Genomic DNA, 17,307 nt, shown 5'->3' with positions numbered 1-17,307 from the left:
GCTGCGTGTGAATAGGATCCTGAAACTTGGGCAAGATCTGGGATAGAAGTATAGATTTAAAAGTCAGAAGTTAAAGCCAAGAGAATAATTGAGCTCAGTAAATATCAGTGATCAGAGAAAGTATGGTGGATAAAAACTAGAATCCTTAAAAAAAAAAAAAAAGTTAGAATCCTATGGAACACTAACATTATGGATTTGGAGAGATGAGGATTTCAGAAAGAAGTCTTAGAGAAAATAGAAGAACAGGAAAACCAGAGAGTGTTATAACAAAAACCAAGGCAGTGGAAATCTTGTCAGAATGATTGCTCACAAGTATCCAATGCACTAAAGAGGTCTAGTTGGAGGACTAAATATCACCCATTAAAACTGGCAATATATGGCACACTGATAACATTAGCAAGATAAGAAATAGAGTGGGAATATTTGCTAAGAGTGAATCCCAAGATAATAAGCTTAATTTGGATGCCAGATTTTATTTTTTTGAATTAAAAAAAATTTTTTAAAGATTTTATTTATCTGACAGAGGGAGAGATCATAAGTATGCAGAGAGTCAGGCAGAGATAGGGGGAAGCAGGCTCCCTGCTGAGCAGAGAGCCTGATGCGGGGCTCAATCCCAGGACCTTGAGATCATGACCTGAGCCGAAGGCAGAGGCTTAATCCACTGAGCCACCAAGGCACCTCTGGATGTCAGATTTTAGATAATGGTGGGACATTTAATTAGTAATGCCCAGGACTGAAAATAAGAATAAAGAAAAGGTCTAGGCTAGTGACAGTTATTTTGAGTCCTTAGGTACAGGTAATATTTAAAATCTTGGGTGTGATACATTTCAAGGATATATCTTTTGATATATCTCAAATCCAAGATTGAAACTATAGTGGAAGAAATATTTAGAGCTGAGTGAGAAACTGTAGAGAAGCCAAGGAAGGTTTCAAGAAGTTAATGATGAACAGCACAATGTTTGATCCCACTGGAAGGTTTCTTGTGAGGGTGAGATTAGTCCCCACTAATGGATCATTAAAGACCCTGAAATTGGGCAGGAGTTTGGACTGGCTGTAGCACTTCTGGAAACTTCCAAGAAAAGAATGAAGCTCCTATTTTTTTGTTGTTGTTAATAGCCCACATATGAGAATAGCAAGTTGCAAAGTACAGTTAACACATGAACAATGTGGGGAATAGGGCACAGTTGAAAATCTGCAAATAACTTTCAACTCCCCCCAAACTTAACTACTAATAGCCTACTGTTGACCAAAAGCCTTACTAATAACATAAACAACTAACACATATTTTATATTCGTATTATACACTGTATTCTTATAATAAAGTAAGCTACAGAAAAGAATATGTTATTAAGAAAATCACAAAGAAGAGAAAATACATTTACAATCCTGTACTGTAAAAAATCCATGTAGAAGTGGATTGTGTTCAAACCTGTGTTATTTAAGGGTCAACTGTACTCATGCCCATTACCTCAATTATTCCTCATAAAAGCCTTCTGAGGTAAGCATGATTGTACTAATAAGGAAAAAAAAGTTTAACGTAGTGTGTAGGCTGCTTAGAAGTTATTAGATGGTAGATCAGGGCCCAGGCCTGGATTGTTCTTTGTTCCTTCCTCTAATGCTAACACTTAAACTTGATTACTATAGTGGAGTTTTTAGGTGAATCAACATTAAAACTATGTTAAGTTTTTTTCTAGAGGTTTTAGGCTGAAGTGATATTATTAAAATTATATCCTTTTGAAAAATATTTATTGAGTATAAATAAATGTCCTATACATTAAATATCAAGAAATAGTCATTATTGATTACAAGTCAGGCTGTAATACTGAGGGAACCACAGAATCAAAATATCCACTCATGATACAGTAGTGATAATTCCATTCCAATATCAGACATAGTAATGATTTACTCACAAGACACAACAAAACCCATCAAAAAAGGCTATCACTTTAACCAACCTATAATACCACAATAGAAAATGGTTTTGAATCATAGTATGAACCATCCCAATAATCTCATCTTTGTCTTATCAATTTGTAAGGTCAGTTTGAGATTGTGGAGTTACACTATCGCAGGATTTAAAGATTCCCTTTCCTTGGTTTTATTTCAAATTATTATTAATAAATGAAAACAAGTCATACATAGTCACTGATACTTTTAAGTAAGTTAGTCTTTCATAAGAGAAAGGAAATAAAATTTTAGTATGAAGAAAGCATCCCCCAAACAATGAATCTTTTAACGGAAAAAAATGAAAGAGTAATGTAATTAAACTTTCCTTTGAAGAAAGGAAAGAAACCTAAATCTGTTATGGTAAATTTGGAAAGATAAATATTTCCTAGTCCCACAATATGTGTTTATTTTACACGATGTACTTGAATGATGCAAGTCTATGAAGCAGGGATCTGTGGCAATCCAAATTCATCCACCAGGACTCCATCCTGTAAAAAGAAAGCAATGTTCAGTGCCACTGTTTTTCAATTGATAAAGCAGATGATTACGAATATTTAGTAGTCAAAACTCTTTTCTGAGTGTTTAACCAATGAACACCAAAATACCCCTAAGAAGATGAAAAAGCATTTTCATGAAAGGTAAAGGGGGAAGTATTAAACCAAGGAAAGACTGAACAAGCTCAAAATGGGTGGTTGTTTGCAGGGTAAAGGAAGAATGAGAGAGAAATAGACTTAAGAATAAACCTAGGTGGGGCACCTGGGTGGCTCAGTTGGTTAAGCATCTGCCTTTGGCTCAGGTCATGATCCCAGGCGCTGCATGGGGCTCCTTGCTCAGCAGGAAGCCTGCTTCTCCCTCTCCCTCCGCCTGCTGCTCCCCTGCTTGTGTTCTCTCACTGTCTCTCCCTCAAATAAATAAAATCTTAAAAAAAAGAAGTAAACCTAGGAAGGGGACATGGGGGCTGGGAAGGTCTGGGAGGAAAGGCTGAGGAGTTAGTCCCTGCCTCCAGATTCCCGTTTTCACTCTGATTCTTAAAGTGAGCCACTACCTTTTGTAGCTTTCCCAATCTTTAAAGGAGCAGTGCCCTAGGACAGGCAATTACTTCCATATCGTACTTTACTACAAACTTACAGGCAGTGATACCACTATCAATTAAGAAATCACATCTCAACAGCACATTTAACTCAGGAATCTGTGACAAATAGATGATGGAAATATAAATGATTGAAAAGGTTGAGTTGTGGTAGGTAGCATTAACAAAAATTATTTCAGATATGTTGAGAAAAAGCAACCTATGCTCCTGGAACCTTGAAATGTCAGAGGCAGGGGTGGGGTGGGGTGGGTGGGGTAGAATGGGTGGTAGAGAAAGGTAAGATTACTCTAGACTCAAGAAGGGAGGAGTACAGCAGGAGAAGATGCACATTTATAGAAATTAGCTAGAAGGGACCTGAGAAACTACCTACTCTCTACCTTTTGCTCCGCACATTTCATAGGTGGGAAAAACTGACCAGGTTCAGACAGAAAACAAGAATTTTTAATTTGTGCCAAATCAGGGCCCCTGGGTGGCTCAGTTGGAGGCTGAGCATCTGACTTCTGGTTTCGGCTCAGGTCGTGACATGATCTCAGGGTTGTCCAGGTCTGTGCTGAGGGGGAGTCTGCCTCAGGATTCTCTCTCTCTCTCTGCACTGCCCCCACCCCCGCAACCTGTTTCAAATAAATAAATAAATATATATATATATATATGTGTGTGTGGGGGTATATATATATATATATTTCTTTTTATTTATTTTTTTTTCTCCAAGTCACACAGTGAATAAAAGCAGAGCTGAGGAGACTGGCTCTCACTCAAGGATTCTGTACACTCAGTGTGCACGCTGGGAGATAATGCAAACTCAGGACAAATGGCAATAGAAAAAAATGACATTTATACCAGGAACTAAGATGGAATGAACAGGATTTCATAAGTAACAAAATTTTATCTGTTTATAAAAATGACAACCATGCAGCTTTGGACAGGGCTTTCATATCGCCAAGTCCTTTTAATTATAAGATCTAACTTGGGTCTATACAACAGTTATGTGAAATTATTATAATTATCTGCATTTTAGAGATACAAGGAACAGAAGAATTCAAAACAGTGATTTGCTGAGGCCTCACAGTCAGTTAGTCATGGGGCTGAGACTTAAACTCTGGTGTCCTGATTCTTTACCTTGTTAAATAAGAACCTTTCTACATTAAGTTTTATATTTAAATTCTTAATCCTCATTTAAAAATTTCACCCTGCAACTAAGCAGTGTGTATGGAGGACAGACTCTCCTTGCCGTTGCCTAGCATGGTTCATGTGTCAGTGATACTCTTCCAGGAAACGCTGTCTAAAACCTGTAAATGGAACCCAGTGCAAACCCACAAGGGTAATTATGTCGATTATACAAATTGTTAATGTATAAAAACACTCCTGGGCTTCAGTGACACAATGTACACCGCCTGTCCGCAGTTTAATGCAAAGGGTCCCAAAATAATGACTGAGACAGTCTTTCCTTCTTCTAACTTAAGACTACCTTGCAGATTCCCAGACTGGTGACCAAGCATAAAACCTTTACCTTTTTGCAGAGCTAACGGAAAGAGAAAAAGCTTTCACCTTATTCTTTGTGTCAGTGGGAACGCCTTCTGGAATTGCAGGTGCAGAAGCTGCTTCATCCAAGTAAGAGCTGTCTTCATCGGCCAGAAGCTCATCACCCAGGGCATCCAACTCTGAGTTGAAATAGTCAACATTTCAGTAAAATTTACACACAAAAACTGGCAGCTAATGGTAAGAAAGTTAGCCAAATTATTTGCTATAAGACAAAAATTTCAAAACAAAGGGAAAAGGATTATTAATTTCTATTTTCTTTTTTTTTTTAAAAGATTTTATTTATTTATTTGACAGAGAGAGAGCACAAGTAGACAGAGAGGCAGGCAGAGAGAGAGAGAGAGAGAGAGGGAAGCAGGCTCCCTGCTGAGCAGAGAGCCGGATGCGGGCCTCGATCCCAGGACCCTGAGATCATGGCCTGAGCCGAAGGCAGCGGCTTAACCCACTGAGCCACCCAGGCGCCCTAATTTCTATTTTCAAAATAAAAGATGACTGGGGTGCCTGGGTGGCTCAGTGGGTTAAAGCCTCTGCCTTTGGCTCAGGTCATGATCCCAGGGTCCTGGGATCGAGGCCCGCATCCGGCTCTCTGCTCAGTGGGGAGCCTGCTTCCCTTCCTTTCTCTTTGCCTGCCTCTCTGCCTGCTTATGATCTCTGTCTGTCAAATAAATAAATAAAATCTTTAAAAAATAATAATAAAAATAAATAAATAAAAAATAAAAGATGACCATTATAAGAAACTTTCAAGGGAACTGATATGGTAAAATCTATGAGAAACAAAAATCAAAATAAAACAAACAAAACAACCATTCCCCACAGGTTTAAAGGCCCTAGTCTTCATGAGAAGATTCTATAGCTATCACTTGGCCAATTCAAATTAGAACATCTGGACAATAACAAATATACAAAATTCTCTCTCATTTATCGATGAACTTGAAGGAGGCAGTGAAAGGAGGCAAGAGATTGTCATCTACTGATAACCATCATATGAAATCAGGCTTTAAAAACACGTCTACAGTAGGGGCGCCTGGGTGGCTCAGTGGGTTAAAGCCTCCGCCTTCGGCTCAGGTCATGATCCCAGGGTCCTGGGATTGAGCCACGCATCGGGCTCTCTGCTCAGCAGGGAGCCTGCTTCCTGGGCAACCTGCCCCCCTGCCTATCTCTCTGCCTACTGTGTGTCAAATAAATAAATAAAATCTTAAAAAAAAAAAAAAAAAGAAAAACACGTCTATAGTAAAGTGAGTTGGAAGTGACCAAGAGGAATGACAATACCAGACAGAGATTCATCAGGGCAAACTCAGGATGGGAAATAAATCAATGGGGAAAAAAAATACTACAAAAACAGAATTGGGGAAGAGAAGGAATGGGGTGGGTGAGCGAGGGGGGAGAGAGAGAGAAGGAGGAGGAGGAGGAGGAGGAGGAAAAGGAAAGGAAGAAGGAGGAGGAGGAGAACAACTGAGACATGGGAATCATGTGACAGAAAATCCAGTGTGAGGTACTTTTGCCATCTACCTAGTTACTCATGCTAGAAACTGACATACATCCTTGACCTCCCACTCCTTCCACATTCACTTTTCTGTTTCTGCTATTACCACCTTAGTTTTAACTACTATCATCTTTTTAGATTTTTTTTTTAAACATTTTATTTATTTATTTGACAGAGAAAGATCACAAGTAGGCAGAGAGGCAGGCAGAGAGAGAGAGGAGGAAGCAGGCTCTCCACGGAGCAGAGAGCCTGATGCGGGGCTCGATCCCAGGACCCTGGGATCATGACCTGAGCCGAAGGCAGAGGCTTTAACCCACTGAGCCACCCAGGCGCCCCATCATTTTAGATTTTTAATTACTTTTTAAATTCCAGTATAATTAACTGTTACATTAGTTTCAGGTATACAATATAGTGATTCAACAATTCTATACATTACTCAGTTTAGTACTCAGTGGTCATCATGGGTAAGTGTACTCTTAATCCCCTTCACCTATTTCTCCTATCCCCCCACCCATACCTCTAGCACTTTGTTCTCTATAGTTAAGAGTCTGTTTCTTTGTTTCTTAAATTCCACATATAAGTGAAATCGTATTTGTCTTTCTCTGTCGGACTTATTTCACTTATTTTCACTTACTGTTTCCATGTCTTGGCTATTAAAAATAATGCTGCTGTAGACATAGGGGTGTATGGATTTTTTCAAATCAGTGTTTTCGTTTTCTCCGGGTAAGGATTCCTCTCCCTGAGGCCACTCAACAACACCTCCCATTTTTTTCCTGCTAATCCCTACTCATCCTCAGGACCATGCCTGTCTCCACTCCCAACCAGGTTAAATTCCCCAGCTATGGGCGCCTGGGTGGCTCAGTGGGTTAAGCCGCTGCCTTCGGCTCAGGTCATGATCTCAGAGTCCTGGGATTGAGCCCCGCATCGGGCTCTCTGCTCAGCGGGGAGCCTGCTTCCTCCTCTCTCTCTGCCTGCCTCTCTGCCTGCTTGTGATCTCTCTGTCAAATAAATAAATAAAATCTTTTAAAAAAAAAAATTCCCCAGCTATGTGCTCCATAGTACCCCATAATTCTCCTTCCCAACAGTTTGTGTTCTTGCTATGAATTACTTGAACCAGTTTCTTACCCCTGGCTAGAGAAGCTTCATGAATGCAGGGATCATATCCGCTTTCTTCAACGTTAAACCCCTAGCACCTAACATAGTAACTAGCATTCGGTATATGCACACTAAGTATTTGCCTGTGACTATTTCTTGATCTGCTTTGCTGTTCCTCTAAGGGAGAGCACTCTAATAAGAAGGAGAATAAAATCCAAAGAAAAATGGCAGGGAAAGGCAGTATTTAAATATCAAGAACCAGGTCAGCAGAGACCTTTGCCCCGCCCTACCTTTGTAGCTTTTTCTTCCTGGAGTTGTTGGTGAGGCACACAAATCTGACAGGCCTGCCTCCCAAGCTCTTTGCCCAGAGACTGTGGCATAAACTAACTCTCACAGAACCATCACAGGAATTTTCTCTAGCATTTGGGAAAAAGTCCCAGGAAGTCATTCCTTTCAACTCCGAAAACTTTTTCCCCCCTAATTGCTTTTCCCACAACATACCTGCTTCCAGGTCATCTTCATCTAATTCTGGGGTGCCATAACTACGGCTCAGCGCTTCTTGGATTTCATTGGCATCTTCCATCATGTCTTCTAGCTGGTCTTGTAAATCCTTATAGAAATACATATGACAGCTTCCATTCATTTCTTTTTTTTTTTTTAAGATTTTATTTATTTATTTAAGAGAGAGAAAGCACAGAGGGAGGGTGAGAGGGAGAAGCAGACTCCCTGCTGAGCAGGGAACCTGAGGTGGGGCTCAATCCCAGGACCCTGGGACCATGACCTGAGCGGAAAGCAGACGCTTAACTGATTGAGCCACCCAGGCGCCCCCTTCTGTTCATTTCTTACTATTTTCCTCTAATTATCCCTCCACCCTATTCTTTCCTCTGAATCTTAGAAACAATTTTTAAAAAGATAATGTGCATAAAATGCTGAGAACGTATCAGTTCTTAATAATTGTTACTTCCCTTCCCTTACTCCAGTCCTTGCCTACTGATTCTTTTTAGTCAACAATGGAGCACGTGTTCCTCTAAAGGATGGGTCTCAGTAACTCCTGAACGTCCTTTCCAATTAAAAGTATAGGAGAGCTTAATAAAAGCTCTATATAAAAAATCATAAAACTGAAGATTCCCCTAACAATAACTGTGAATGCCAATGATCCACATAAACCTCTTTAAAATTTATTTATTTATTTATTTATTTGACACACAGAGAGAGATCACAAATAGGCAGAGAGGCAGGCAGAGAGAGAGGGGGAAGCAGGCTCCCCGCCGAGTAGAGACCCCGATGCAGGGCTTGATCCCAGGACCCTGAGACCATGACCTGAGCTGAAGGCAGAGGCTTAACCCACTGAACCACCCAGGCACCCCTTTTTGGTAATAATCCTCCTTTTTGGTAATAAAATGTAAACTCAAAAATAAAAAAGAATTAAATTGGGGGACCTGGCTGGCTCAAAGAGCATGTGGGTCTTTGATCTTGGGGTTTTGGGTTTGAACACCACTCAGGTGTCTGAACACCACCCTAGGTATAGAGATTACTACAAAAACATAAATAAACTTAAGAAAAATAATTAAATTGGTGATCTTGCATTTGAATTTAAGGTGCCTCATGGAAATCCAAAGTCCTATTGCAAGAACAGATGCGTATCAGCACTCTGTCACTACAGAAAGTTTACCTAGAATGTTAACTCCAGCAACATCTACACTATCAACATATTTCCAGTTTATGGAGAAAAGCAGGTAATAGAGACAAGCAAATTAATCTCAAGTCAGCTAAAGACTGACTACACTCTACAGGGGAAAAATACAGTAGTGGAAACAACTGGATGGTACTAAAAGTTCTACTAGGCCTAGGCCCACCCTGGTTGGAGAAACAGAAATGGGATTAGGACAGGCTTGATATCAGAATCCAGGCTGGTGAAAATAACTGACTGAGAGCATAAGTCATCTGTGAATGATCTACCCATGATTAACTGGAAGACTACAAGGCCAAAAATAATGTAAAACCAATCGGAGAAGTGCTACAACATAACATAGGGCAGCTAATATAATGGTTAGGAGCACAGACTCTAGAATCAGTTATATAAAAGCTCAAATTTTGCCTTACTTAATGAGAAATAAAGTCTCTAAGCCATAGTTTTCTCATCTGTAAAATGAGATTACTAATAGGCATACCTCAGAGGGTTATGTAAGGCTTTACTGCAGTAATACATGTAAAACATAAGCACTTAATACTACATATCTTCCATTGTATTAAAGATATGCAGAGAGGAGTGCCTGGGTGGCTCAGTTGATTAAGCGTCTGCCTTCAGCTCAGGTCATGATCCTGGGGTCCTGGATCGAGCCCCATGTAGGGCTCCCTGCTCAGCAGGGAGTCTGCTTCTCCCTCTCTCTCTGCAGTTCCCCCTCTGCTTGTGCTCTCTTTCATGCTTTCTTGCTCACGCTCTCTCTCTCAAATAAATAAATAAACAAAATCTTTAAAAAAAAAAAAGGATATGTAGCGTAATAATGTGCTGTCATAAACTTAAATTTCCACAGAATGGGAACAGACTAGTGTTGATAATGCAGAAAGTCCAAATAGGCACCCTTTATCCTTCAGAATATTTAGAGCAATGCAAAACATCTGACAACTCCTCCTGGCCCCCAAATTGGAGGTTTGTTTTTCCATTTAAAGAAGACAAGACAGAAAATAAAATGAAAAACACGAAGAAAAAGAAAACAATATGCTTTTCTGTGTTTTCTAGTGCCAAACTACCACACTGTACACATGTGACATTCTGCTATATAGAGAAGCACTGGCTTAAAACAAAACCACACAAAAGTGAAAACACAGAGTAAGCTAATCAAGTCAGTTTCTGCCATGCTATCACACATATCGGGACAAGTATCCTTGTGGACAGGATTCCTCACAACAGACTCTGTGAAAGACACACACACACACACACACACAATGATCACACAAAGAATTAACAGGTTCAGTAATAGATAAGTAACACAAAAGTAGTACGAACAAATACAAGCAATAGACTTAATGTGCAGAAACTGAAAAACAGGGAGGCTAGAAACAGAGAACACGGGCAAAATCCAAAAACATGAGAATTATAAAACAATGAAAATGTTTTATAAAGTATTTTAGGAAAACAAATGAAATTCAAAAGGGATAGCCCATCCGACAACACACAAAGACAGAGGCACAGGCCAAAAGGGAGAGAAAGGAGCTCTCTACCTGCCATATGGGCAAATCTACGAGGAGACAGGAAAAGGATAATTAGATAGTGAACCAGACAGACAACTACAGATAAAAGATGGAGAGACGTACAAAAACCCCAGAAAGACCATAATTTCTATCTTGTTGACATTAAATAGCTCTAATTAAAACATAAGAAACCGTATAAACAGAAAACAAAATTCAGTTTCATTATATTATTAAATAGTATTGTACAAATAAGACAAATGTACTTGGAACATGTCACTGAGCTTAACTCCGTGTAAGCAGAGACTTGTGGAGGATTAGAGAAAGACAGCCACGGGCAGTCCAAGGCAGGGTGCTTGAAAAAAGTAAGATGGAAGGAATGCCCTCACTTCTAGATCTGCACTCTCGGAGACTACCTCTTCAGAGGCAGTAAAATGCCAGGAAGATAGTAAATAACCAACAAATACAGCTTGAATCAGGCAGGACTGCTTTAGCTCCTTTAATAGTCTCTTGTTCATTTGTTCATCATCCATCAAAAACTTTCTGAGCACCAACTATGGTCAGGCATTGTTCAAGGCATGACAGTGAACAAAATCAAGTCCCTCCCCTCATAGAAAGAGACACGTTACTGGAGTGGGGTGGTAAAGTAAAGACCACCACCATTCTGGCAGAAAGGCCTCTTTCCTCTGATCAGTCCCGCTCACTCCCTCTGCTATCCCTGCCTGCCATCTAGGCTGTTCACCTGACAGAGATGAGGAGCTAAGTGCATCAGGCTCATCTCCCAGGTAAAGCACAATCTAAAAAGACATGTTAATTTTAAGAACCTAATGGCGTTATTATTAAATATCTAAAGAGAATTACCAGAAAAGGGAACTAGCTCTGCCCCAGGAACTGTGTCAAACACCTGACATATACATCTTCAATTTAATACACGTGACAATCCTGGGGGATGGGTGGCAACATCACTACTTTTCAATTGAGGAAACAGACTCAAAATCATTAAGTGAGTCAGAAGTAACGGGAAACTGGTAGCTTATTTACTGAGTGTCTATTATTTGCCAGGTATTGTGTGCATAGAGACACCAGCTCATTTATTTCATCCTCGTAATAACCATATGTGGCATTAGGATCCTTGTGTTAACAAGGAAACAGAGACATTTGGTACCCTTTCCCAAAGTCACTCTATTAGTAAATGGCAAGCCCAAGATTCAAATAGTCTTCTGTGTTGTTTACATCACATACACATTCATTTAGACTCTTTCCAAACTCGTGTACATTCTTGCAGAAACCAGTATATAACTCACCTCAATCTGGTCGATTTTCACCTGCTTATATGCTTTCTTCATTTCCTTTACTCCCAGTTTCATAGCATCAACCTAAAAAAAGATAAAAGAGAATACAATGTCTTCAGAAGCCATGTTGGTGAAATTGTCTTTTAAATACTGTGGGAAAAAAACAGAAGAGTAAGAAAATAAAATAAAATCATGGGAAAAGATGCTATGGAAATACCGTGGTCTTGGTGTCCTTCAATGACTGGATGGTGTAATTGGCTTGTTCCATGTTAAATGACTGTTGGGCAAGATTGTCCCGCTGCTGCTCATACCTTTTTAGAATCAATTAAGAATGGTAAATATAAGAAAGATAGAAATCCTCAGGAAGAAAGTATCTCTAACACTAAATAGGAATTTTCTTTAAAAAAAAAAAACCTTAAAAAAATTAAATACACAGAAAAACTAGCAAAAACAATGTAATCACTCTAACACAAATATCATTTGATGTACCCTGGCAGTCTTTTGTCTTTGTATCTTAATTATGAGACTATTTTCCACTTAATATTATAGCCTTTGCTGTTATCTATGTTACTATATAACCTTATTGTGTCTTAATGATGTTTCAAATGATCTCCTATGATCAATCCGCAAAGTGGAATTCTTTGGGGCACAGGGTAAGATGATTTTTTTTTAAAGATTTATTTATTCATTTGAGACAGAGAGATAGAGAGAGAGAGAGCACAAGCAGGGGCAGAGGCAGACGGAAAGGGAGAAGCAGAACCTCCCGCTGAGCAGGGAGCACGTTGAGGGGATCAATCCCAGGACCCCGGAGATCATGACCCAAGCCAAAGGCAGACGCTCAACTGAATGAACCACCCAGGCGCCCCAGGATAAGACAAGATTTATGGCTTTTCATACATATAACTAAACCAGTTTTCCAGTAGACTGAAGTTCTTGAGGACAGGTATTATTTTTTATTAATCTTGTATCCATAATTAGGTAATTCATCTAGCCTGATGTAATACGTGGTGTTCAAAATGTTTTTTTTTTTAAGTTTTTTTTTTTTTTAATTCATTTATTTGACAGAGAGAGATCACAAGCAGGCAGAGAGGCAGGCAGAGAGAGAGGAGGAAGCAGGCTCCCTGCTGAGCAGAGAGCCCGATGCGGGGCTCGATCCCAGGACCCTGAGATCATGACCTGAGCCGAAGGCAGCGGCTTAACCCACTGAGCCACCCAGGCGCCCCCAAAATGTTTTTTTTAAACAAAGTTTTATGGGTGCCTGGGTGGTCAGTGGGTTAAAGCCTCTGCCTTCGGCTCAGGTCATGATCCCGGGGTCCTGGGATTGAGCCCCAGATTGGGCTCTCTGCTTAGCAGGGAGCCTGGTTCCCCCCCCCCCGCCCGCCTGCCTCTCTGCCTGCTTGTGATCTCTGTCCGTCAAATAAATAAATAAACTCTTAAAAATAAAATAAAATAAAATAAAGTTTTATATCAAAGTATGATACTACTCAAAAGATTTATGTCAGTATGGTCTTTACATAATATTTGGAAACCATCTAACTATCCAACCAGAAGAAAATTGGTCAATTCACGGTGCAGGCAAATGGTAGTAGAACTATCACCACCCCATTAAAGCTTCCAAAGAATGTGTAAAAGGAGAGAAATGCTCACGATATAATGTGAAGTGGAAAGGGACAGCCTATATTTACACAGTACAATTTTTCTTCAAAAAAGCTATATGCAGATTCCACGCATGCACAAGCACAGAAAAGAAACTAAGAAATGGTTATTTCTGGTAGTAGGACTCTAGGTAAATGTTCTTTTCTTCTGTTCACGTTTATGTATTTTCCAAGCATCTATGATGAATATACATTCCTTTTGTTAAAAAAAAAAAGTTACTTAAATATTGCAGTGCCACCTACTAAGAAGAACAGGTTTACCGTACTCTCACCATTATCAATTTCTTTTTCCAATTTTGTCTAATTTAGACGGAGGAAGGTGGTTATCTGATAAAAACGCATTTTAAAAATAAAAATAGGGGCACCTGGGTGGCTCAGCGGGTTAAAGCCTCTGCCTTCAGCTTGGGTCATGATCCCGGGGTCCTGGGATTGAGTCCCACTTCAGGCTCTCTGCTCAGCAGGGAGCCTGCTTCCCACCCGCCCTCCGCCTGCCTCTCTGCCTACTTGTGATCTCTGGCTGTCAAATAAATAAAATCTTAAAATAAAATATAAATAAAAATAGAGATATCGGGCGCCTGGGTGGCTCAGTGGGTTAGGCCGCTGCCTTCGGCTCGGGTCATGATCTCAGGGTCCTGGGATCGAGTCCCACATCGGGCTCTCTGCTCAGCGGGGAACCTGCTTTCCTCTCTCTCTCTCTCTGCCTGCCTCTCTACCTACTTGTGATCTCTGTCTGTCAAATAAATAAATAAAATCTTTAAAAAAAAAAATAGAGATATCAACAACCTTTCTGGCTCCTTATAAGCTGCTTACATCTGACCCCTGCAAACCTGCAGAAGGTCTCATCAGCTTACAGGGGTAAGCACCAAAGATGCTACTTGACTTCTGCTCAAACACTGAGACATAGTCACCTAAAATAAATTAAGGACCCTTAAATCTATTCTGGTTGGGAGGGAACAAGTATTCAGGATTCTCAATTTTACAGACAAACAAAAAGGCTTATGTAATTAAATAAATAATGGAAGAACCCTATAGATCTGGGTGGTTTAATACAGAAGCCACTAGCCACATATGGCTACTTAAAGTATTTATTAAACACTTTTCAAGTGTTCAAGACCACACGTGGCTAAGAGCTACTGTACTGAACAGCGTAGATACCGAACATCTTTATCATAGCAAAAAGTTCTGGTTAGACGGACAGTGCTGCAACAAATAGTGCTGAACATGCAGGGGGAGAAAAACCCAGCTCACCAGATAGATAAATGAAATTTGCAACTAAATCAAGAATGCTTATAAAATAGTATGAAAAACTGAAGAATAAAAGACCATTTCCCTTTTAGTTAAACCTGCTAGAGGAAAGGACGTCACACTTATAAACTTACATCCGCTTTTGCTTTAAAACCCTCAAGGCTTTCTGTTTGACCATATTCTGGGGAGAAAAACAGATTTTAATTAAAAGAAGTAGAAAACACACATATAGTAAAAGAAATCTCCCATATCCTTGGACTTACATATCTACTTTCTTCTTCAAAGTCGTAGACAGAATAGCTCCTGGACTCTTCTTCACCTCCCAAGCACAGTCTTTAAGCCTCAACTCGTCTCTGTCTTTGGATCCTACATCTCAGGGTACTGAACTGCACTCCCTTTAGTGCATAGTTGCTCCATGGTGACCCCTAATACTGCCTATTTGTACATCCAGTTGCCTTAGGGAGATTCTCAACTTGGACATCTTGCTATCCACTCAAACGCAACATGCCCCAAATCCTCAACCTGCTCTCACCAATATTAACAATGGTCCCACCAATCTTTCCCTTTTCTAGGTTAAGAAGCTTTATATCAACCTTGTATTTCCTCTGTCTCTTCATGCAGCATTCTTGTTACTGATTTTCAGAACTCACTTGCAAACTGATTTTCCTGTCATTTTCCTGACCACCACCATGGTTTAGGCTTTCATCTCAAATCTAGATGAGCTTTCCTGCCTCTGGTCACTCTTCATTCCATCCAACTAAGATGGCTGAAAAAAGCCTCTTGTCACTTCCCTTCCTATACGGTTTCATAAATCATTTTATTTGTCTCCTCCAGTGAAGAAGGAAAAGCAGATATTATCTCACAAATGATAACAATATCAAGCATTTATTATTTATGAATGTTCCTATGTACCAGACACAGTGCTAGATGGGTCACATGAATTACCTCATTTAATCTTCACATTAGAAAGTAGGTGTTATCCCCATTTTACAGATAGGGAAATTGAGGTTCAATGACACTAAATAACCTAGCTCAAATAGTTAATAAGTTACAGAGATGGGGAAAAAAAAGAAGGTAGTTCTATATCCACAGTCCATGCACTTAAGTATGGTAATCTCTGTTTCTACCTAATAGAAGAGGAAAATAAGGTATTAAGTGATTTATGATGGCTACAGCTAGTAGATAGTGATGGTGTTATTAATAAAACACTGGTCTCCAGAAGCCTAGTTCAGTAATTTTCCCAGCACGCCATTCCTTAACCAGCCTATTATACCCGCCCAGCCTGGCAATACACTGTTCTGAGATTGCCACCTTCTCAGTAGAATGTATTAATTCCCTGTACATGCTTCTGGACCAACTGCTAGCAAATTCTCTCCACCAGACTAAACCCCAGTCTTCCTCTCATATCAAGATGCAAACCCTCCTCCTTGAAGGATACACCTTCACATGTTTTCTCCTTACCAGACTACCAGTGGGCCTTACTTCCAGAGGTGCTCAAATTAGGCTACTGCAGCAACTTCTGCAGCTGCCGCCTACCTTACCTTGGCGGGACCCTCTCTCATCTTCTTGATCTGATCCTTATACTTCACAAGCTCAGCATCCAGTCGAGAAATCTTCTTGTCAATGGATTCTGCCCTGCTGTCCACCTTGAGGAAACAGAAGTAGTTAGGACAATACACTTAGATGAGAAGGGGCAGGAGAGGAAAGAAGGAGGGACGGTGGTTCCCAACTAGGGGGAGATTACTAGTCAGAAACACGGAGAGGCTTTATAAACTATATTCCACTCCTCAGATTCTCATATTCTAGGGCCCCTTTCAAGTGTGCTTGAGCAGAAAAGAATTCAGGAACCACTGGGCTGAGGTGCCATTCTTCTACAATCAGAGACTAGTCAGGCTGGGGACTCAACCAGGTGTGTGAAATGGGCTAGGCCTGTAAATCTATTGCTGTTCGCTTAAATAAAGGGTGGTGGCTTAATGTGAGGGGTCAGAGTCCTGAGTTTCCTGTTACTGAGATCCAGGATTGGGGTACGTATACGTTGACCTAGGATACCATGTTGAGGATCCTGATCTGGGCGAGGGATGAAGGACAAAAGGGGGGAAGGGGTCGGGCTGGACGAAATGGAAACGATGTGGGCCTATGGCTGGTTGGGGCAGAAGGAAAAAGCGAGTAAACACGGCAGCGGACCTCAGAGGGGGTTGGGTGCAAGCAGGGTTGGGGGGTTCCTGGTTTGTGGCGTCAGGAATGACCTGGGTAACAGGAACGAAGATAAGGTGGAGAGGCCCGAGGTGTCCGGAACCGAGAATGGAAAGGACGAGTAGGAGCTTGGAACCGAGGGTGGGCGGGGTCGGGAGTGTCAGAGTCCCTAGGTCTAGTTATGTGTGGTCAAGTGCCCACCGTGCCAATGCAGTCAGTCAGGCTGGGCGGCGGAGCCTTGGGTTTCGCTTTCCCGAAGAATCGGTTCATCTTGGGCGGCCACGAAGAAAACCTAAACACTGGAGCAAAACTAGAAACGGAAGCAGAATCACCTCCGCCTCCTCCTTGACTTCCGGCCCCCCCTGCGCAAGCGCAATGTGCTTATTGGCGTTTCCCGACTCTTTTTCCGGGTTTTCAGCGCGGCCTTCCGGGGAAGGAGAGCTCGGGGAGGTTGGAGCTGGCGGACAGTCAACAGGGGCGTGGCCTCGGTGAAGGGCGTGGGGCGGGGTTCCAGATGAGTGGGGCGTGGCTTCGGTTGAGTGGGTGGGGCCGGGGAGGCTTTGGCTGAATACAGCCGGGCCA

The 17,307-nt window shown here is 41.0% G+C and overlaps 1 protein-coding gene across 1 annotated transcript; it reads right to left on the bottom strand.

The window, feature by feature from the left end:
* Positions 1 to 1,729: 1,729 nt before the first annotated feature.
* On the bottom strand, positions 1,730 to 17,171 carry CHMP5 (charged multivesicular body protein 5). The gene is made up of 8 exons (XM_047700491.1): positions 16,927 to 17,171; positions 16,074 to 16,178; positions 14,667 to 14,713; positions 11,850 to 11,943; positions 11,645 to 11,716; positions 7,653 to 7,761; positions 4,583 to 4,695; positions 1,730 to 2,435 (listed from the first exon to the last, which is right to left on the bottom strand). Exons 1-8 carry the CDS (start codon positions 16,993 to 16,995, stop codon positions 2,385 to 2,387), a joined length of 660 nt encoding a protein of 219 aa, XP_047556447.1. The 5' UTR covers positions 16,996 to 17,171; the 3' UTR covers positions 1,730 to 2,384.
* Positions 17,172 to 17,307: the final 136 nt, after the last annotated feature.

This window comes from Lutra lutra, chromosome 13, assembly GCF_902655055.1.
Source record: "Lutra lutra chromosome 13, mLutLut1.2, whole genome shotgun sequence".
In the NCBI taxonomy this organism is placed as follows: Eukaryota; Metazoa; Chordata; class Mammalia; order Carnivora; family Mustelidae; genus Lutra; species Lutra lutra.
This window is presented reverse-complemented; position numbering and strand designations above follow the sequence as displayed.